Source organism: Pan paniscus, chromosome 4, assembly GCF_029289425.2.
Source record: "Pan paniscus chromosome 4, NHGRI_mPanPan1-v2.0_pri, whole genome shotgun sequence".
Taxonomy (NCBI): Eukaryota; Metazoa; Chordata; class Mammalia; order Primates; family Hominidae; genus Pan; species Pan paniscus.
Window position 1 is genome coordinate 77868507 of NC_073253.2, and position 23677 is coordinate 77892183.

The window sequence follows — 23677 nt, forward strand, 5'->3', positions numbered from 1 at the left end:
CTCAAAAAAAAAAAAAAAAAAAAGAATACAACTGTGGTTACCAACTTTAAGGTAGGACCAGGGAAAGAAATAAATACTGTGTGAACAGAGAGCCAGGAGAATTTAGGGTCATGAAAACCAAAAGATGATAGCAAGGTCGTCAGCTTTAGAGTTGCTGGATTAGGGATTTAGTACAGTTATCAAATTACTGGTGTAATTTTAATGAGTAGCCTTTATAAGGAAACTAGAATCTGATCACTTGGAGCTACAGAAAAAAATAGCATAAAATTTTGCTTAAAATAAGTTTGTAGTCTAGTGTTCACATAGATACTTAAGAGCTCCAGAGGTCACATGGGCTTAAAGTATTGGGAAGCACTGTGGTTGAAATCAATCAAATGAAAATAAATTTTTTGAATTCATATTTCTGGGAAAAGCTATAGTATAAAATACACTACTAGTATGGTAGTCAGTATTAAATGGGCAAGGCATGTCTTTGAAAATAGGCTTGAAGAAATATGACCCTTTTTGATGGGAAAAACAATAAAACTGTTTAAACAATAACCATGTAGATGAGAGCAAAGAGTGCTGTGATTTATGAAAGTGGCTTTACAGCTTCTCTTACTTCCCCAATCCTGCCCATTCCCAAACCGTTTTATACTATAAGCATAATGGTCTCTATGAAATGTAAATTTAATCATAACACTCTTCTGTTTAAGTTACTATCAGAATATCTGGTTATCCTAGTTTTATATTTAGAAGTCTGTAATGCTTCACCCACATTTACGAAATTCACACACTTCCGAAAATATTCGTAGTAAGCTTGTAAAAGCTTGACAGTAAAAACTGAATTGACAGAAGGTTAGCTTTTTTCCCATCTCACTCAGTGTGAATATTCATACCTTTCCTTGAAGAAGTGTTAATACATTTGAGAAATGATGAAGGATTTATTTTTCGTGAGTATAAAAAGTTACAGAGGTCGGGTGTTGTGGTTCATGCCTGTAATCCCAGCATTTTGGGAGGCTGATGTGGGTGGATTCCTTGAGCCCAGGAATTGAGGTCACCAGCCTGACCTCAAGCAATCCACTTGCCTCTACAAAAATTAACCCCCCATCATGGTATACACCTGTGGTCCCTGCTCCTCGAGAGGCTGAGGTGGGAGGATCACCGGAGCCTGGGGAGGTCAAGGCTGCAGTGAGCCTTGATCGAGCCACTGCACTCCAGCCTGGGTGACAGAGTGAAACCCTGTCTTTAAAAAAGAAAGAAAGAAAAAGTTACAGAGTACTTCATTTTAATTAATTTATGGTATCCTTCAGAGTTTATTGTACCCAACCAACAGTGAGTTTCTTTTTTGAGTAGTTCTAGTTACAAGGATTGACATTCCATGACTTTTATTTCTTAGAGGCCTTCCAAAGAGCAAAGAAAACATTTCCCTTATTTTTCAAAATGGAATAAAATTCATCCTATCTAGCAAGATTTATATCATGGGATCTTAAACATTTTGTTGTTTTATCATTCTGTGAATTATTTCCTCTATCACGTATTCCCAACTATGTTAAAGACTAATATAATTGGAAAATGGAAGAATGTTGGAATCACCTGCAAGGGTGGTACAGTAGTGAAATAACTGGATGATATTGCATTGCCCAAGTATCATAGCTTCTTTCAAAAAGCTAGAAAAGAAAGTAGAGACACTAACTTCATAGTTGGCTTTTAGTTTTCCTTCAACACAGTTGAGAATGCAAAATTGTTCATTCTCTGCCCATACCAGCAAAGGAGAAGGAAGTTGACACAGGAAAATGTTTCCCAATTATCAGATATATCATGAGATGAATGCAAAAAGCACCGCTCTAGACCAATGATAATGTTGAAATTGTATAAGCAGAAAATCTCAGGCTACAAGTCTTCAGCTGATAATGTCCTACATGAATTTTTCAAACTCAAGAATCAATACATAATACATTTCTAAGGATTAAAAAGGAAATATGCCATTCTCATTCAGTTAGTCATTCACTAGAAGGGACTTCGTTTTATAATATTCTGTGAGGAGAACCAGAACATCCTATTTTGCTAAGCAGATACTTGGCAGAATTCTTTCACCTTTTTGTTGTTGTTTTGAGGCAAGGGTCTCGAACTCTAGCCCACGCTGGAGTGCAGTGGCACAATCTTGGCTCACTGCAAACCTCTGCCTCCCAGGCACAGGTGATCCTCCCTCCTCAGCCTCCTAAGTGGGACTACAGGCATGTGCCACCGTGCCCAGCTTATTTTTGTAGAGATGGGGTTTTTGCCATGTTGCCCAGGTTGGTCTCAAGCTCCTGGATTCAAGCGATCCGCCTGCCTTGGCCTCCCAAAGTGCAGGGATTACAGGCCTGAGCCACCGTGCCTGGTGAATTCTTTCATCTTTTGTGAAGTTTATGCACTAAAATATACTTGATATGGTTCATTAGTGGACAAATGCTGAAAACAGATGCTTTATATAAAAGTGATTAGAAAAAAGTAGTTGGTGTAGAAATGAGTTATTAGATTAAACATTCCAAATCTAAAATTGAAAATGTTTTGCAGGTAGGGAGTAAAGAAGATGGCCATCTCTTTAACAAAATAGGAGCCATCAGACGTTTCAGAAAAAATTTTTATGGATTGTATTTTGACCCTGCAAGTGCAGGAAGAAGAACCAGAAGTAATGATGAACCAGATAGAACTTGTTAGAGATATATTTCAAATCTGGAGTCAGCATTTGTGAGGTGGGCATGTTCCAAGTTTGTGCATCAAAATTGAGCAGTTAGCTGTGTTTAGAGAACATGGTCCATATACCTTTGAAGTCAGGGCAATATGGAATAAAAATTCGGGTTTACTATAATTTTTTAACTACTGTAATTCTTATTTATAGAAGTTTCTAATCGTTCTTTTTCGTTATCCCTTATTTTAATGGAAATTATTTGTTAAATGACTAAAATTAAAATAATTTAAAAGATCCAGTGGACGCAGATGGGAAATGGTGATAGCTGTCTTTCCTGGTGAGTTAAAGATTACAAGAAAATTAACAATTTTCATACGACATTTAACCACCTTGCTCCCCTGTGGTCTACACCATTCTAGTGAGTTGGTAGGAATTGTAGGATAAGCTGTCTTATTCTAGTGTTTAAGAAGAAATCAAGCGGCAGGGCACAGTGGTTCATGTCTATAATCCCAGCACTTTGGGAGGCTGAAGCGGGAGGATCACTTGAAGCTGAGTTTGAGACCAGCCTGGGTAGCATAGCAAGACCTCATCTCTGTTTAAAAAAAAAAAAAAAAAACAATTAGCCAGGCATGGTGGAGTACACCTGTGGTCCCAGCTACTTAGAAGACTGAGGTAGGAGGATCACGTGAGCTGGGGATGTTGAGGGTGCAGTGAGCTGTGATTGCACCACTGCACTCCTTCCTGGGTGACAGAGTGAAAAAAATAAAAAGAAGAAATGGAACCTAAATTTAAATTTCTTCTAAAATCTATGGTAATAAAATTATTATTATAATGACATTGCAAAGATAATGGGAGCATGACATTACAACATCAAGAATAAGGAATAGCCAGGTGCTGTGGCTCACACCTGTAATCCCAACACTTTGGGAGGCTGAGGGGAGAGGATTACTTGACCTCAGGAGTTTGAGACCAGCTATATATAAAGAACTCTTAAAACTCAACAAAAGTCAAATAATCCAATTTAAAAATTGGCAGAAGACTTAAATAGAAACTTTACCAAAAATGACATACAAATGGCCAAAAAGCATATGAAAAGACGCTCAACATCACTGACTACCATAGAAATGCAAATCAAAACCACAATGGGCCATCACCTCACATTTAGTGAGCTATTACCTACATTATAGTAAACCCAATTTTTTATTCCATATTGCCCTGAAAGGTATATGGACTGTGTTCTCTAAATACAACTAACTGTTCAACTTTGATGCACAAACTTGCAGTGGCGCAATCAAAGTTCACTGTACCCTCAACATCCCCAGCTCAACATAGCGAGACCAGCATCTCTGCAAACAATTACCCGGGTTTGGTGGCAGGTTTCTGTGGTCCCAGCTACTCAGGAGGCTGAGGTGGGTGGATCGCTTGAACCTGGGAGGTTGAGGCTGCAGTGAGCCACGTTTATACCACTGCACTCCAGCCTGGGTGACAAAGTGAGACCCTGTGTCCAAAAAAAAAAAAAAAATAGCTGGGCATGCTGGCACACATGCGTAGTCCCAGCTACTACTCGGGAGGCTGAGGTGGGAAGATCATCTGAGTCTAGTCTGCAGTGAGCCATGATCTTGCCACTGCACTTACTGGGAAACAGTAAACCCTGTTGGGTTAAAAAACAAAAACAAAACAAAAAGAATAAAGTTGCTTTGTCTTTGGGGTGATTCTGTGAGGAAGTTTGTCTTTTTTTTTTTTTTTCAATGTTATACCTAATTTAAAGACATTTAAATGTCAGTAGTTTCGTAGATACATAAAATGCCACAATTTGTCCTAGAAAAGTCCAACACTGTTGAGCATTAAACTTGGACTAAAGGGAAGGTCAGATTGTGTTTCATGTGCCATGAAAGAGAAAGAAATGTTGTATCTATCAACTACTTTGCTGTTTTACCCAAAATTGAAACATGCACACACACAGTATGTTTTCTAAGGTACGAAAAGCACATTTAATGTGAATAACAGAAGCTGTCTATGTTTTCTTTAGATTTTTCCCACTTCATTCTTTATAACTGCAGAAATACAATATTCTGTTTCCACCTGGTAGTGGTTCCTCTAGAAATTTAACATGAATATTTCACTTAGTCTAAAGTTAGTCATTAGTTTTATTCCCCTAACCAATAGACTTAAAATATTTTAAACTTGATCAGTCCTCCTGATTTTGTGTTCTTGTTATATGATAGCTCAGATTTTTTTAACCCCGTGACCAATTACTGTTGGACACAATTACTTGTTTTATATGGTCAATGATTATTTAAGTTTACCTTCATATTTACCACTCTTTTTGCTCAACATTCATTCATTCTGAGATCATTTTTATTCTTTCTAAAGTAAATCTTTGAGAATTTCCATTAGCGTGGGTCTAAAAAACAGGTTTTCCCTCTTGCTTTCGTTTTTTGAGACAGGGTCTCACTGTGTTGCCCAGGCTGGAGTGCAGTGGTGCAATTTCAGCTCACTGCAGCTTCAACCTCCCGGGCTCAAGCAGTCCTCCCACCTCAGCCCCCTGAGTAGCTAGGATTACAGGCACGCCACCATGCCTAGCTAATTTTTGTATTTTTTAGTAGAGACAGAGTTTCACTGTGATGCCCAGGCTGGTCTCAAACTCCTGGACTCAAGAGATCTGCCTGCAATAGCCTCCCAAAGTGCTGGGATTACAGGTGTGAGGCACCACAATCAGCCTGAGATTTTTTTGGTTTTTTTTTCTTCATCTTAAAATATCTTTGATTCTACCTCCTTGAGTAGTCATCACTTAATCTCTGTAGGCAGTTTTTTCCCTCTGGCTGCTCATAAGAGTTTTTCTTTATCTTTCATGTTTACAGTTTCACTTAGATATATCTTACTGTGAATTCTTGTTTACTAGGGTTTCTTGGGACTCCTGAATCTGAACATTGTTATCTTTCATTAATTTTAGGGAATCTCTTGACGTTTTTTTTCTATATTCCTTCCTAGTCTTTCTCTCCATTTGTAATTCCAATTAGATGTAAGTTAACCACTTTTTATTTTATCTTCCAAGTATTTTAATCTCTTTAAAGTTTTTCATCTCTTCCTCTCTCTCTGTGCATTCTGGGTAATTTTTACAGATAATTTTCTCATTCACCAGTTTATTGCCAGCCATGTTTAATTAGTTATGCAATAACCTATCTGAGTTCCTGACTATAAATTTGTCAGATGATTTAGTTTTAAAAGTTCATTTGGTTGTTTTTGACCCATCTTGTTCCTTAGTCTTAGTTTTGACAATCTCTTTTACTTCAAGTGTGCTTAAACATTTTGTATCCAATAATTCTAATGCCTGTGGTCTCAAAAAATTTTTTTTCTTTTAATTCTGTACACTTTTGCTTATATTAGTGTATTTCCCTTGGGTTTTATCATGTTTTTTTTTTTTTTTTTTTTTGAAATAGGGTCTCACTCTGTCACCCAGGCTACATCCCAGGCAACATCACCCAGGATTGCAGTGGTGCAGTTGTGGCTCACAGCAGCCTCAACCTCCTGGGTTCAAGCAGTCCTCCTGCCTCAGCCTTCAGGACCCCACCATACCTGGCTAATTAAAACAAAAAAAATTTTTTTTTTAAAGGCAGGGCCTCCCTTTATTACCCAGCCTAGTGTCAAACTCCTAGCCTCAAGTGATTCTCCCTCTTTGACCTCCCAAAATGCCAGGATTACAAGCATGAGCTACTGCGCCTGGCCTCTTAAGATTTTTTTGATTGAGGTTTCCTGTTTGTTGGAACGTTATTTGCAGCATTTACAGAAGAATATGTGTTTTGTGTGACCTGGAAGCACTGTCAGCCTTGAGTTACAGAGGTTAAGTATTTTCGGGTTAGGCTTGCTCAACAGGTAAGTGTAATGCAAATATTCCAAAATCAGAAACTTCTGGTCCCATGCATTTCAGATAATAGATAGTCAGTCTGAATTAAACTAACTTCTTGGTTGGGAATTTGCCTGGTCAGATAATGTGAATTCTAGAGTCCAAACCTAGGGGAAGACTGTCTTGTGCCTAAGAACTGTCAGGAAAGTATTTTCTCTTCTTTACCCACACCTGGCTTATTTTTGTATTTTTTAGTGGAGACAGGGTTTCACCATGTCTTGTGCCTAAGAACTGTCAGGAAAGTCTTTTCTCTTCTTTACCCAGAGCAAGACTGATATAGGAAAAAGTTCCCTTACAGTTCTCCCTTAAAAGATGGAAGAAGAGGCCAGGCGCAGTGGCTCAAGCCTGTAATCCCAGCACTTTGGGAGGCCAAGCCGGGCGGATCACGAGGTCAGGAGATCGAGACCATCCTGGCTAACACGGTGAAACCCCGTCTCTACTAAAAATACAAAAAAATTAGCCGGGCGTGGTGGCGGGCGCCTGTAGTCCCAGCTACTCGGGAGGCTGAGGCAGGAGAATGGCGTGAACCCGAGAGGTGGAGCTTGCAGCGAGCCGAGATCACGCCACTGCACTCCAGCCTGGGCGACAGAGCAAGACTCCGTCTCAAAAAAAAAAAAAAAAAAAAAAAAGATGTAAGAAGACTTTCTTCTAATTCACCTACTGTGGTGGTTCGTTTGGTAGCCCCAAAGTTGTAAGCTGTTGCTTTCCAATTCTTCCATGTCTCTGCTAACACGGAAAGTGATATTTGTGCAGTAGCTTGCTGTGTAAGCTGAGAGATTGGAGCCTTGAATAAGGGATATTGCAGCTGCAGGCAACAGAATCGGGGCCTCCCTCAGGCCACTCATGCACTGTGCATTCTCCCTGAGAACTAACACCAACATCTGGTGGGACGCTCTGCTTTTATACTACTCAAAGTGTGGTAGGCAGACTGGTGCTGCTCTGTGACTTCTCTTGTTACTGCCTCATAAAAGATATTTGTAGGATGATGTCAGTCACCCAACTGCTAAACGTACTATAATTGTTTGTTTTGAGACAGAGTCTTCCTCTTCGCTCAGGTTGAAGTGTAGTGGTGCAGTCACAGCTCACTGAAGTCTCTAACTCCTCCTAGGCTCAAGTGATCCTCCTGTCTCAGCCTCTTGAGTAGCTGGGACTATAGGCATGTACCTACATGCTAGACTAATTTCTTTTTTTTGAGACAGACTCTCTCTGTTGCCCAGGCTGGAGTGCAGTGGCATGATCTCGGCTCACTGCAACCTCCGCCTCCTTGGTTCAAGCGATTCTCCTGCCTCAGCCCCCTGAGTAGCTGGGACTACAGGCATGTGCCACCACGCCTGGCTAATTTTTGTATTTTTAGTAGAGACAGGGTTTCACCATGTTGGCCAGACTGGTCTCGAACTCCTGACTTCAGGTGATCTGCCCACCTCGGCCTCCCACAGTGCCGGGATTACAGGCATGAGTCGCTGCACTCAGCCACACAGAGGTTTTTAATTTTGGTGTAGTCTCATTTGTCTAATTTTTTGCCTGTGCTTTTGATGTCACATCCAATAAATCATTGCCAAATTTCATGTCATGAAGCTTTTTTCCTTTGTGTTTTCTACTAAGAGTTGTATAGTTTTAGCTGTTACATTTAGATCTTTCATCCATTTTGAGTTAATTTTTGTATATTTTGTAAGGTGAAGCTCCAGCTTTTTTCCTTTTCGTGTGGATATCCAGTTTTCCTAACACCATTTGTTGAGAAGACAACGCACTGAATGGTCTTGGCATCCTTGTCAAAAATTATTTGACTGTATATGCAAGGCTATATATCTGGGTCCTCTATTCTATTTCATTGGTCTGTATGTCTGTATGCCAGCACTATACTGTTTTGATTATCATAGTTTGAAATTAGCAAGTGTGAGACTTCCAACTTTGTTCTAATATTTTAAGGTTGTTTTGCTGTTAGGGATCTCTTGAGATTCCACAGGAATTTTAGGATAGATTTCTTTTCTGGCAAAAAAAAAAAAATCACTGGGATTTTTATAGGAATTTCACTGAATTTTTAGATCACTTTGGGTAGTATTAACATCTTAACAATAGTTTGCCTTCTAATCCGTGAACATGGGATGTCTTTCCATTTATTTGTGTCTTTAAATCTTCCAGCAGTGTTTTGTAGTTTTTAATACACACGTTTTTCACCTTCTTGGCTAGGTTTATTCGTAAGGTTGTTTTCTTTTCTTTTCCTTTTTTTTTTTTTTTTTTTTTTGGAGACAGAGTCTTGCTGTGTTGCCCAGACTGGCACGATCACGGCCACCTGCAGCCCTGACCTCCTGGGCTCAGGTGATCCCAGCCACCCAAGTAGCTGGGACTACATGCACGTGTCATCATGCACTACTAATTGTTTTTTGTATTTTTCGTACAGATGAGGTCTCACTATATTGTCCTCCCAGCTTAGCCTCTGAAAGTGCTAGGATTACAGGCGTGAGCCAGCCACAGTACCTGGCCTGAGTTTTTTATTCTTTTTGACGCTATTGTAAGTGGAATTGTTTTCTTAATTGCCTGTTTATTGTTAACGTATAGGAATGCAACTGATTTTTGTATCCTGTAACTTTGCTTATTTCCTTTATTAGTTCTAACAGTTTTTTGTGGAGTGTTTAGTGTTTTCCATGTATAAAATGATGTCATCTGTGAACAGATGGCTTGATCTTTTTCAATTAGGATGCTTTTTTTTTTTTTTTAGAAAGAGTGTTTCTTTGTCATCCAGGCTGGAGTGCTGTAGCACAATCTCAGCTCACTGCAACCTCCGCCCCCTGGGTTTTCAAGCAGTTCCCGTGCTTCAGCCTCCCAAGTAGCTGGGGCTACAGGCACGTGCCAGCATGTATGGCTAATTTATTGTAGTTTTATTAGAGACGGGGTTTCACTGTGTTGGCCAGGCTGGTCTCGAACTCCTGGGCTGAAGTGATCCACCTGCCTAGGCCTCCCAAAGTGCTGTGATTACAGGTGTGAGCCACCAGCACCTGGCCTAATTTGGATGCCTTTTATTTTTCCTGCCATATTGCTTTGGCTGGAACTTAAGTACTATGTTGAATAGAAGCAGTAAAAGCATGCAGCTTTGTCTTCTTCCTGATCTTAGAGGAAAAGCTTTCAGTGTGTCATCGAGTGTGAGGTTAGCTATGGGCTTTTCATAGTTTTTATTATATTGAGGTTATTTCCTTCAATTCCTAGTTGGTTGAGGTTTTTTTTTTTTTTTCTTTTTTTAATCATAAAAGGATGTTGAATCTTGTCAAATGCTATTGAGATGATCGCTTGGGTTTTGTCTTCCATTTTATTAATGTGTATTACATTGATTTATATGTTGAACTTGTCACCGTATTTTAAACTGTTAAAGAAAACACAAATGTTGTAGAGAGTAGATGTGATGGTTAAGAGCACATACACACTGGGGCCACACTGCTTAGGTTCTGGCTTTTACTCTGCCACTTACTAGTGATTTCATATCTTGGGTTTAGATTAAACAATTTTCTGCTAGGTTTCTATTAATTATAAACCTTATTTTACTGTAATTAGTAGTTTTTATTAATGAATTAAGCAATTTCATTTTCCTGTTGCGTGACAGAAACTTTTTGCATAAAGGGATAATAAATAGAGACCAAGAAAATAAATGGTGAATAACCATTACAGACTCAAGTTAATGGTCTGCATCATGAAATGAAGATTCTCAAACTTTTGGGTTTCAGGATTCCTGTAGCACTTCTAATTATTCAGAATCCCAGAGTTTTTGTTTATTTGGGTTATATTGGTATTTACTATATTAGAATTAGGCTGGGCACGGTGGCTCATGCCTGTAATCCCAGCACTTTGGGAGGCCAAGGCGGGTGGATCACCTGAGGTCAGGAGTTTGAGACCAGCCTGGCCAACATGGTGAAACCGTGTCTCTATTAAAAATACAAAAATTAGCCAGAAGGTGGCAGCTGCCTGTAATCCCAGCTACTCGGGTGGCTGAGGCAGGGAAAACTGCTTGACCTAGGAGGCAGAGGTTGCAGTGAGCCGAGACTGTGCCACTGCACTCCAGCCTGGGCAACAGAGTGAGACTCCGACTCAAAAAGAAAGAATAAAACTATTACACATTAACCAAAAATATGCTTATGAAAAATTAGTTTCAAAAACAGTGAGATGAGAGGCATTGTTTTACATTTGTACAAATCTTTTTAATGTCTTAAATTAAGAATATTCTAAAATTTGCTTTTGCATTCAGACTGTTGCAGTAAATTATTTGGATTAAAATATATGAAGGCAGCCTGGCCTCACACCAGTGTGTAATTAAAAAGAGAACAACCTTGTGTGGACCTCCTGAAAGGGTCTCAGGAACCCTTAGAGGAGTCCCTGGATCACATTGAGAACCACTGTTGTATACAAATTAAAAACTCCCCAGAGACCTTTAAAGCATTCTGGTTTTATTTCTTTTGGTGCTAACCTCCACATCACTGAATAGTGTTCCTTTTTTGCTATTTTGTAACTTATCAACTTTATGCATATATTTTTATTTCCTACAATCACAGTTTAGGACTGCATTGCATATGCTCTCTTCTCATTTCTCCTCTTCCCAAATTCAGACTATTTCTGTTAATTTAGACAGTATACTCCATTTCTAGTTCCATCAAAGCTAGACAGTATATGAGTACTCTGTAGTTTTTAAAAATTCTTGAAACTCTTGTGTTTCACTCCTTCTCTTTCCCTACTTCACTCCCCAAACTTAATGTATACTCTTATTTATGATAACATTTACATTATATTCTGTAATCATAGTTTATCTTCTCTAATTTAGATTGATTCTAAAACTTTAAAGCAAAAACTTTTATCTTATCAATAGTATTTATTGTGGAGCCTAGTACCATTCTATGATTATGATTTCTAATGTGTTCCATTTTACAATCCTGTACCGCTTATTAGAAAATCTTCCTAGGCTCAAGTTCAAATGGATTTTTTCCTCTTTTATACCATACTGATTGCTCACCTATAAAGTCTTTTATTGGGATCATGCCTTTCTTGAGCAGTTTACATTTCCTGAATTCATTCATTACCTTTTTTTCTTTTCTTTTTTTTTTTTTGAGACGGGGTCTCACTCTTTCACCCAGGTGAGACTGCAGTGGCGTGATCTCGGCTCACTGCAAGCTCCGCCTTCTGGGCTCACGCCATTCTCCTGACTCAACCTCCTGAGTAGCTGGGACTACAGGTGCCCGCCACTGCGCCCAGCTAATGTTTTGTATTTTTAATAGAGACGGGCTTTCACCGTGGTCTCTATCTCCTGACCTCGTGATCCACCCACCTCGGCCTCCCAAAGTGCTGGGATTACAGGCGTGAGCCACCGCGCCCAGCCTACCTTTTTTTCTTAATCATGTTGTCATTTCTTAAAATTTGTCTAGGCTCCCTGTCTACTGGCTCTGTGCCAAGTCCTCTGTTTTTCTGGATATCTTTCTCTGAGAGGCTTCTGTCCTTCCCCTAATTCCAATCTATACTCACTTCTCTCTGGGCCTGCTGCCACCACAGCTGCTGACCTAGGCTTTCATCTGTTTGCAGGATCCCATGTTTTCTTGGTTTACTTTTTGTTTTAGCTGGAATATATCTTCATGTAGCTTCCTAAGAAAAGGTTATAGTAGGTAAACTCCTTCCATCCTTGAATGGTTAAAAAATCTTTATTCTGCCTCCATAGTTTGGCTGGGTACAAAATTCTACATTAGTAATCATTTTCCCTTGAATTTTGAAGATAATACCTTATCTTCTTGCTTTAGTGTTACCAGTAAGAAGTCTAGTTTTCATTTAGTTGCAGGTGCCCAGTTTTTCCCTCTCTGGAGACAGGATCTTTTTGTCTTGAAAAGTAAAATGCTATGTCTCTAGGTTTGTTTTTTTCACTCTGTTTTGCTCTCTGTGAGCTTTTTGAATTTGAAAACGTGGTTCACGTCAGGAGTGGGAAATTTTATTTCTTAATTTTTTTTATCTTTTTTCTTTTCTGTCATTCCTTCAGTCAGGACATTGGGCCTTCTAGACTTATCCTTTCTTTTATATTTTTCATATATTTATCTTGTCTATTTCTCAACTTTATCTTCTCTTCTAGGTAGTATAAAGTTCTTGTTTTATAGATACAAATTAGAGTTTTTGAAAATTCTCATCTGTGGCCTTCATATGTTCATTTCCCACATGGTCATTCTTAATTGTTTTGCAGTTTATAATAGGCTTTCTTCAGACATGTGGTGATTTGTGTTGTCTGTTCATTTTTTAAAACTTTTTTTAAATTAAAAAAAAATTTTTTTTGAGACAGGGGTCTCACTCTGTTGCCCAGGCTTGCAGTGGTATGATCTCAGCTCACTGCAACCTCTGCCTCCTGGGCTCAAGTGATCCTCTTGTCTCAGCCACCCAAATACCTGAGACTACAGATGCATGCCACGACACGCGGCTAATTTTTGTGTTTTTTGTAGTGATGGAGTCTCACTGTGTTGCCAAGTCTGGTCTCAAACTCAAGATCCAGCCTTCTTGGCCTCCCAAAGTGCTGGGATTACAGGTATTCCGTGCCCAGCTTGACTGTTATTTTTTTAAGCAGTAAGATTGCCTGGAAGTCTTGAAAGTCTTATTTTTTGTAGTGAGTCCCTGGCTCACTTTTTGTTGTTGTTGATAAGTAAGTAAGGAGCTGGCCATTTCTTGAGTAAGAATATAGAGTGTGTGTACTCTGTAATAATTGCTTACGTGCTTTCTTTTCCTGTTTCTCCTCAGGGAAAGTACTCTTCCATTTATGTCTGACGCTTGAAGTGTTTCTTGGCTTCCTTTTTTTTTTTTTTTTTTTTTTTTGAGACAGGTTTTACTCTGTCATCCAAGCTTGGAGTGCAGTGGCACAATCATGGTTCACCGTAGCCTCAACCTCCTCTGCTCAAGTGATCCTCCCACCTCAGCCTCCTGACTAGCTGGGACTAGAGGCACACACTACCATGTGTGGCTAATTTTTAAAAAATTTTCTGTAGAGATGTGGTCTTTCTACGTTGTCCAGGCTGGTCTCAAACTCCTGACTTCAAGCAGTCCTGCTGCCTTGGCCTCCCAAAGTGCTGGGATTACTGGTGTGAGCCACCGTGCCCAGCCTTCCTCATGCTTTTGGTAGAAGATATGGTTCCAGTCCAGATGATGGTTAGAGACCTGGCTATACAGAGCAGAGTTAGACAATGCCAGGGATGTGTAAATAGCAATTGCTAAATCTGCTGGCATGTTTTTCATATTTCATCTTTTCCTGGGACTGGTGACTGTATAATTTATTGTTCAAACTGAGACATGTAGGAGAGTGAAAAGTACTAAAAGTAATAATTACACCGGCAGTAGGCATTAACCAGAACATATGGTCATTCCTTCTTGAGTCTCATGGACATTTAGGGTGACGGTCAGAGGCAGTATAAGTTAAATTGGCTTCCTGGTTGACTCAACATTCCCATCCTATTCCCACCTGCTTTTTGTCTAATAGGACATGTTTTGGGGACAAATACTAGATAAGGAGCAGTGGGATGAATAGAAACAGTCTTTTATATAACCAAAATTACTCTTAGGTGGTTTAGTCTGGATGTATTTAATCTTATCCTGTTAGTAAATGTTAAATACAAGTTTCACAGACCTGTTGTATTTGTATTTTAAATAGTATCTTTTTTTTCAGTTCTAGGAATTTTGGAAAAGTATGACATGTTACTGGCATTGTCTTACAGATATGGAGTTGTTCCTAGAAAATGTTATTCCCAAACAAGTTTTTCACTGTTTTAATGTAAACTTTTCCTGTCATATTGGCATATATGTAGAAAATGTTAGTTTTATATCAAAATATGGAAACCTCATCCAGATAGAAATTATATGAGTTTCTTTGGACTCTGTTCTAAGTTTTTTTTGTTTTTTGTTTTTTGTTTTCTTTTTCATATTGGACTGAAATCTGCCACCCTGTAACTTCCAACTATTGGTTCTAGTTCTGTTCTCTGGAGCAGCATGGAGTAAGTGTCTTCTATTAGAAGGCATCTGTCACCTTTTCTAGACTGAATTTCTCCAGGTGTCCTCCCCTTTTTATATGAAATTAAAACCCATATCTCTGACCTTCACATTGATTCCCTTTGGAATCTTACAATCTAATATGAACTTCCTAGTTTATCAGTGTTTTCCCTAATACAGTTAAAATATGATAGCCCCAAATTTTAACTTAATTCTGTACTATATTTCTATGTTACTATGCACACCAGTACAGAATACCTTGTACTATAGACCATCAATCAGAGACTGAGTTAATTAGTGCAGCTTCAACTTTTTTTTTTTCTTTCTCTTAGCTATTCTTAGTTGTTGGCTCATACTAAAATGTGGTCAGCCTAAAACCTATCAGCTAAATAACTGTTGGGGCTCTTCTTTTTTTAGTAGGTGTTTCTGCCTTAGTAATGTAGCTTTACCTTGTGGAATTGAGTGTATTATTCAGAAAACCTAGAACAAGAAATACACTTTTATATGCTAACATCTGTAGGCCTTTGGTTTTAGTGATACAGGCTTTCAGTTTAAAAGTTAAAATAAACATATTGCTGTAAGAACTTTAGCTAGAAATTCATTTGATTGCTGTTTTGGAAAATGTTTTTGTCTCTTTGAGGTTTAAATGTTTTTAATTGCAAAGCATCTGATTTGTGTCTTCTTTTACAAAACATGCTATTATATATTTAAAAGTAACTTTGTATAATGAAATGCTCCCTGTAAGCTGGAAAATGTATCTAAAATAATAGATATTCCATTGTAGGTTTTGTACCCTGGAACAGAACTTCTCAACCCTCAGCACTATTGACATACTTTAAATAATTCTTTGTTATGCACGGCTGTCCTGTGCATTGTAGGATTTGTAACAGCATCCCTGGCCTCTATCCACTAGATGCCAGTAGCTCACATATCACCACCTCCTCTGCAGTTTGGTCATCAAAAATATATGCAGATATGGCCATATGTCCCCTGGGGGAAAAATTCCCCCAGTTGAATACCAACTGTCCTAAAGCAACAGAAGTATTTTTTAATCAGCTGGTCAGTAGTTTCTACCTTAAATTTCTTTCTGTAATTGGGCTAGAATAGAATATTTTTCTTATGATTTCTTTGTAGAGATTTGTAAAACTGTACAACATAATAAAGAACTTTACATGTAACTAACACTAAAGTTCCTAATTTGGTCAGTTTTTTCTTTTCTTCCTAATACTGTTTTTTATCCTAGTTTTTAATTCCTGTTATGTGATACAATCTATGATCTGAAACGTGTGACTATATAATGTATTGAGATTAAAGAATGAAAATTTAAAAAAAAAGAATGAAAATTACAGAACAGTAATAAATATGATATTGAATAGGAAGTTTATTGAGTTCAAGTACTTGACCTTTTGTGGTCCGTGATTAAATTACTTGAAAATGTGCTTTTTATTTCAGTTGAATAGCTTTTAATTGAAGTTGGTTAACTCCTGGATATTAAAATTGTATTATATTTATTCTTGTACTCCACAATGTAGCCAGCAGCCAGCTTCGGGTGTAGCCTATTCTCATCCAACTACAGTTGCTAGCTACACTGTCCATCAGGCTCCAGTAGCTGCTCACACAGTTACTGCTGCCTATGCACCAGCAGCCGCCACAGTTGCAGTTGCCAGGCCTGCTCCAGTAGCTGTTGCAGCTGCTGCAACAGCTGCTGCTTATGGAGGCTACCCCACTGCACACACAGCAACTGACTATGGTTATACTCAGAGGCAACAAGAAGCACCACCACCACCACCCCCAGCTACTACACAAAACTACCAGGTAAGAAAACTACTAGTTTTGGTAGCCTGAATGTGCGGGTTTCTTTGTCTTCGGTGTATAATGTAATGCCCTAGCCATTGCTTCTCAAACTTGGGGCTTCCAAAATACACATGTACTGATAGAGAAAAGTAAATGAGTATTCCTTGGTAGTTTGGGACATACCAACCATTAAGGTTCCTTGCCGGCTGGGCGCGGTGGCTCATGCCTGTAATCCCAGCACTTTGAGAGGCCAAGGTGGGTGGATCACCTGAGGTCAGGAGTTCAAGACCAGCGTGTCCAACATGGCGAAACCCCGTCTCTGCTAAAAATACAAAAATTAGCTGGGTGCAGTGGTGCGCACCTGTAGTCCCAGCTACTCAGGAGGCTGAGGCACGAGAATCACTTGAATCCAGGAGGCAGAGGCTGCAGTGAGCCAGGATTATGCCATTGCATTCCAGCCTGGGTGACAGAGCGAGACCCTGTCTCAAGAAAAAAAAAAATTCCTTGCAATGAGCTTTGTATTAATCCTTCCTCTCACCCCCCATCCATTTGACTCTATTATTTATAGCTGTCTGTTAAAAACTTTCACATTAATTGCTAGTTAAATATTTCATTGTTTACCCCAAGTTTGTTTGTTATTGTTTTAACTGAAGACATAGAAAAGACTTCCCTTGTTTGTACTAGAGCATTATTCATCTGGAACACAGGTATGTCTCCTATTTTGAGAATATTTTGAGAGCAGGACAAACATATTACATATTTTCTTCTTGAAACTTAGCAAAGGTGGAGATTCTGTCCCCTTTACATTTATCCTGTCAAGATGTTCTTTTTTAATACATATTATAACAAAAATTGATCATGCCCTTATTCATCCAGTTGCCTCTTACTCAGTCTTATAGGAATTCTACATTCTCTTTATTATGTTTGAAAACAGTGCTAGATTACTACTTGCTTATTTAAATTAAATTTGGTCCTAATTTCTTTAATCTGTTTTTTTGCTTATTTGCTTTTAGGATCTGTTTTTTAAACTTTGATCCTTCTGAACTTTCCCTGGTTTTGCTATGTTCTTTCTAAAGCATAGGAATTTATGCAGTAAAAAATTGAAATGTAAATCAACAATATTAGTATTTGCTATTAATTTTAGGCAGGTTACTAAATGAAATTCCTTTTGAGGTGTGATTATTTATGCCCAGAGACAAAATATAATAAATTTTGTTGTTTTTAATAGTGTCTGTGAAACCCAGTGTTTTCTGGGCCCTACCTGCTACTTCAACCATTTCACCTACATACCTTTCTACCCCTCTTTACTTCATGGACTGCCAGAATTCACTCAGCTCACCTTGATCTTTCTTGAAAAAGAAATACTGAAAAGGAGCAATTACAAAGTTTAGTAACACAAGTGTTCTTTTGCAATATTGTAGGATCCATCTTTAAGGCAAAACTTCTGTGACTTTTTTAATAAAATTAATTTTTACTTAAGTATTATTTAGAAATGTTTTGGTGATTGTTCTGATTGTAAAAGTTCAACATGCTGCTTGAAATGCTTTTGATTTTTTTTTTCTTTTTTTTTGAGGCAGAATCTCTCTCTGTCGCCCAGGCTGGAATGCAGTGGCGCAATCTTGGCTCACTGCAACCTCCGCCTCGCAGGTTCATGCCATTCTCCTGCCTCAGCCTCCCGAGTAGCTGGGACTACAGGTGCCCGCCACCATGCCCGGCTAATTTTTTGTATTTTTAGTAGAGACGGGGTCTCACCGTGTTAGCCAGGATGGTCTTTATCTGCTTACCTCGTGATCCGCCCGGCTTGGCCTCCCAAAGTGCTGGGATTACAGGCGTGAGCCACCACACCCAGCCTTGATATTATTTTAATGAAGTACAAAATGAATCTTCTGTGTATTTAATTTGATTCTTTTATGTTTAGGTCTGTCATGAAACTATGTATTTAGTGTTTTGTTTTCCTTTATTGCACTTCTATACAGTAAGTATTTTTTTCCTTCCACTTGTCTCATAGCAAGATTTTCTTTCATTCCTTTTCTTTAGGATTCATACTCATATGTAAGGTCCACAGCTCCTGCTGTAGCTTATGATAGTAAGCAGTACTACCAACAACCAACAGCAACTGCTGCTGCTGTAGCTGCCGCTGCCCAACCTCAGCCTTCTGTTGCTGAAACTTACTATCAGACAGGTGGGTTTTCTTAACCTACAGAGTTTCTTTGTAAACTATTGAAGTATATGACTTACTGTGTTTAATGAAGATAAGCTTTTGAGTCCATCTAAACTCATATCACATCATCTTAGGAGGCAGGTTCTAGACATGTCCTACTAAATGCCTTGGAGTCACAATTCATAATCATGCCTTTCTCTCCTGGAAATGTACTCCATTTCTGGACTTTCAGCCCACAGTCCATCCCTGCTGAAATAAGCTGTGCAAAAGAACCTGTGATGATAACTTCTGAACACATTTTTATCTTTGCCAGAAATGCCCAGAACATATGATACTGCCAACAAACAGCCTTTGTAACCAGTGGAGACCCTTTAATGGGCCCATATTTTTAATTAATCTTTCTCTGATCACTAATGACAGTTGGTTCTGTTATCAGCCACCAATCATGTTAAATACAGTATGTAGAATGGTTCAAATCTAGGAAGCATTTCATTTGCAAAGAAACCTGTATATTTACAGACTTTAAAAGATGGATTTTTTTTTTTTTAGAGAGAGACTTGATAATTTTTAAAACAAAGCTTTTGAAAAGTGGGCAGTTCTTGGGGTGGGGGGAGGGAAAGCACTAGGAGATACACCTAATGTAAATGACAAGTTAATGGGTGCAGCACACTAACATGACACATGTATACATATGTAACAAACCTGCATGTTGTGCACATGTACCCTAGAACTTAAAGTATAATTAAAAAAAAAAAAGAAAGAAAAAAAATGGGCACTTCCTTTAATTATTTTTGAAGGGTGTGAGGGTGTGGGTAGAGCCTTGGATTGTAAGAGAGTAGAATTGGCTTCCAGTACTGGCTTTATTGCTAATGTGGGCAAGTGATTTTTTACCTCTCTTATCTCTGTTCTCTTACCTGTAAATGAGGTAGTTGACCCAAATTTCAGTAGGGCCCCTTCTAGTTCTAAGATTTTATGTGTCCCTTAAAAGTGGTTTTAACATGTTTTGAATTATAGTGACTATCTGACTATTCCTGTGGTCTCTTCTCTTTTTTTTTTTTTTTTTTTTTTTTTTTGAGATGGAGTTTTACTCTTGTCGCCCAGGCTGGAGTGCAGTGGTGCAATCTTGGCTCACCGCAACCTCCACCTCCTGGATTCAAGCGATTCTCCTGCCTCAGCCTCTCAAGTAGCTGGGATTACAGGCATGCGCCACCATGCCCAGCTAATTCTGTATTAGAGACAGGGTTTCTCCATGTTGGTTGGGCTGGCCTTGAACTCTTAACCTCAGGTGATCTGCCCACTTCGGCCTCCCAAAGTGCTGGGATTACAGGCGTGAGCCACCATGCCCAGCCTTGTGGTCTCTTCTCTATTGATTTCCGTGTATAATAATTTATAGTAAACTTCCTGTTTAATTACCAAGCTTAGGTTGTGCTTGAGTGCTAAATTATCTAAGAGAAGATCTTGATTTAGTCTAACTCTGGTATTGCTGTGACTTGTGTAAGTTATTTAGCTCTTGGATATTAGTCTCATCTCTGTAAAGTATTATCTTTTTGTGTTACATGGATCAAATTTCATAAGCAGATAAGTTCTACTTGAGATAAAAGTTCTACTTGAGAGGCTGAGGTGGGAGGATCACTTGAGTCCAGGAGTTTGAGGTTGCAGTGAGCCATGATCACACCATCATACTTCAGCCTGGGCAACAGAGTGGGACCCTGTCTCAAAAAAAAAAAGATAAAAGTTCTAATGTACTTTTACTTAACTGAACAAAAAATGAGCTTGGCCCCGTGATTTTGGGCCTTTTTCAGAAATAACATTTATGTGCTTTAGTGATCATTTACAAGTGATTATTAATTTAGTCATAAGGCTTCTGAGACTCTTTCAAAATATACATTGTTTTGAGTATGTCAGAGGCAGCAAAGAAGTTGACAGACATCAGTGGCAGCCATTTAAGAATAGCTGCATTCAAGTTATTGACATTTGAAAAATTATGTAGTACCTTGTTAGATTGTAGTTCACTATGGAAAAATCAGTTAAAATGCAATAAATGGTATATGAACAAGTTTCATATGATTAAACATTGAAGTTTTTACTGTGAATTGAAATATGTACATTGTAACTCATTCTGTCCTGTTTCCAATATTAAGCCTAACTGAAGTAGACTGACTAGTGCACACGCACACACACACACACACACACTCCTTTTCAGAAAAGTTTGTTTAGTGGTAGCACTGCTATTTCAGTTAGTTATAAGTTTTGCCAAAATAATCATTTTGGAAATACATAGAAAGCATTTGGCAGAAGATAGTATATTTATTTGTATATTCTATTCATATTGGTAATAAGAGTTTTATGCCTTTTGCTAAGGAGAAATTGCTGGCATAAAATTTATAGTTAATGATGTTTGTACCTATTCTTTCCAGCTTTTAAGGATACTGGTACAGTAACTATAGTGGCTTACTCTTCTAATTTTCTGATGTCTCTTTCCTACTTCAGCCCCCAAAGCAGGTTACAGCCAAGGTGCAACTCAGTATACTCAAGCCCAGCAAACTCGACAAGTGACAGCCATAAAACCAGCCACACCAAGTCCAGCTACCACTACTTTCTCCATCTATCCTGTATCCTCCACCGTACAGCCAGTAGCAGCTGCGGCTACTGTGGTGCCATCCTATACTCAGAGTGCTACTTACAGTACCACAGCAGTTACATATTCTGGTAAGACTGATAAACTGTGTTTAAATGAGTAAACAAATTAGGAAGAGACTTAGTAGAAACTATCTTGATTGTCTTTGAAATTATCTTACTCCCAATAATAGGAATTAAATTAATTGATAGACATAAATATAGGTACATAATGTGACTGTTCTGTAAATTGTATGCTTTTTTTGGAGCGTGGGGAGGAGAAGATCTTAGAAGAATATAATATGTTCTTGGGGGTTTTAAAGCTCATTATGAGTCTTGGGCTTAGCATTGCAATTAAAGGAAGTAACACCCAGTTTTCTACAGGATTGTTTACTTTCCTGCTTTTCCAAATGAAATTGAAAACTCAAGGTTAATACTCAGGGAATACTACAGACAAATTATTTCTGTTTATTTTGGCTCTCAAAGAGCTATTTATTATCAGAAATAGTTCATCATGGAAATGTTGGGTAGCCCTTTCTAAACATCCATAAGATGGTGGTTATGTAACACACCTTTTTTGGAAGAACAGAGTACCTTTATTTTCCTTAAATAATTATATATTTCTCCCAGAGAGGTACAATGGCTAAAACCTTTTTGTGTCCACTGCTGTTGCCAATTTCTAACTGAGGAAGTTTGCATTTTCACAGTGATTAAGATCACACATTGCCTTTTTTGTAGAGACTCAGCTTTTGTATTCCTCCCAGAAGATATGCTGTGAATGACACTCTTTTATTTCTCAGAGATTTCTTATCTCTTACTCTAGGGTGCTAGGGATACAATGATGAATTAGGCATGCATGGAGTGTTTGAGAACTGCAGTTCATTGTGGCTGGAATACAGGATACATGGGGTAAATGTCAGTAGATGAGGCTAGAAGTGTCAGAGTATGTAAAGCCATGTGTGCTCTGCTATGGTGTGTGTCTTTATCTTGTGGGCAGAAAGGGAGCTGCAGAGGCTATATTAAGAAATGGAGCGGTGTGAGCAGATTTGTAAGTTAACCGGACAACCAGGTGGAAATGAATTGAATGAGGAGACATTATCATCTGAGAACTCTGGCTGGAGTGGTGAATGATGAGGACCTGCTCATCATTCACCAGTATGAATGATGGTAGAAAGACATTTTATAATCTATTAAAGGCATAGTACAGGAGATTCCTTATTTAGGAAAGAAATCTTTTGTTAAGATCTCAAGAAAATACTGAATTTATGATTCCTAGATCTGTCATTTAAGATAGATAGGACTTTACTGTCTCTCCCTATTTGGTTGACTAGCTATCATTGTAACTAGGATTATATTACAATGAAATCTGATTAGTCACATTTTTTTTAAATGTCCACATTAGCTTCAACAAAATAGGAAGTACCAGAGTAGCTTTTCCTGTTCATTGTTTCTCTCTTATATGTGCTTCCTTTCCTTTCTCTTTCTCTGGTTGTCTATACAGTATGAAGATAATTTTTATTTACATGAGTAATATATTATTATTTATAAATTAGAAACTATATTTTTTTAGAAAGAGAAAAAAAGTTAAACCACTAGATTTCTACTCCTAGACACTAATTGTCATTAACATTTTAGTGCATGTCTCTGTCTACTTTTCTTCCATGGAATATACATGTGTAAATACGGTTTATAAAAATGCATTTGTCTTATACGTGCTATTCTGTAAACTGCTTTATTGTTACTGTGATTGCCTTTCGTGTCACTAAGTATAGATATATACCTCTGATTAATGTTTTTTCCCAACTTTTTATATCAGGTTTTTTTTGTTTTGTTTTGTTTTTTTGTTTTGTTTTGTTTTTTTTGAGATTAAAAGAGTCTCACTCTTGTCGCCTCGGCTGGAGTGCAATGGTACCAGCTTGGCTCACTGCAACCTCTGCCTCTTGGGTTTAAGCGATTCTCCTGCCTCAGCCTCCCAAGTAGCCGGGACTACAAGCGTGCACCACCACGCCTGGCTAATTTTTGTATTTTTAGTAGAGACAGGGTTTCGCCATGTTGGCCAGGCTGGTCTCGAACTCCTAACCTCAAGTGATCCACCCACCTTGGCCTCCCAGAGTGCTGGGATTACAGTACAGGCATGAGCCACCGTGCCCGCCCCAGAAAATTTTAATTCTCCAGAAAAGTGGAAAAAAATAGTTCCAAGAACTATTTTTTATGCCATTCACCTAGGTTCACCAATTATTAATAATTTTTCAAATTTGCTTTATCTCTCCTTTCTCTTAAAGGCTATTTTCAAATGGCTCAGCAATATAAGTTTATAAGCAATATGCTTTACAAGTTGTAGATGACATGGTACTTTGCCCTGAATTCTTCAGAAGGTATTTCCCAAGAATAAGGACATTCTTTTATGTAGCCACAATGGCAACATTATGAAAAGGAATTGAACATGGATACTATACTATCTAATACATAAATTTGTCCAGTTGTCCAAAAATGTATTTAATGGCTGGGCTTTGTATGTATTTGGTGTATGTATGTTTGTGCTTGTGCTTTGTTTTTGAAATTTAGAATC

At 38.3% G+C, this 23677-nt stretch overlaps 1 protein-coding gene across 2 annotated transcripts in view; it reads left to right on the forward strand.

The window, feature by feature from the left end:
* Window positions 1–23677, forward strand: part of ZFR (zinc finger RNA binding protein) — a 90611-nt gene that overhangs the window by 8911 nt on the left and 58023 nt on the right. For both annotated transcript variants that reach the window (XR_008625396.2, XM_034960212.3), the window contains exons 3-5: window positions 16070–16352; window positions 18369–18513; window positions 20983–21201. Coding sequence is in view for 1 of the 2 variants with exons in the window: in XM_034960212.3 (XP_034816103.1) it covers window positions 16070–16352; window positions 18369–18513; window positions 20983–21201 (647 nt within the window). In the remaining variant the exon portion in view is untranslated. The remainder of the gene's footprint in view (window positions 1–16069; window positions 16353–18368; window positions 18514–20982; window positions 21202–23677) is intronic.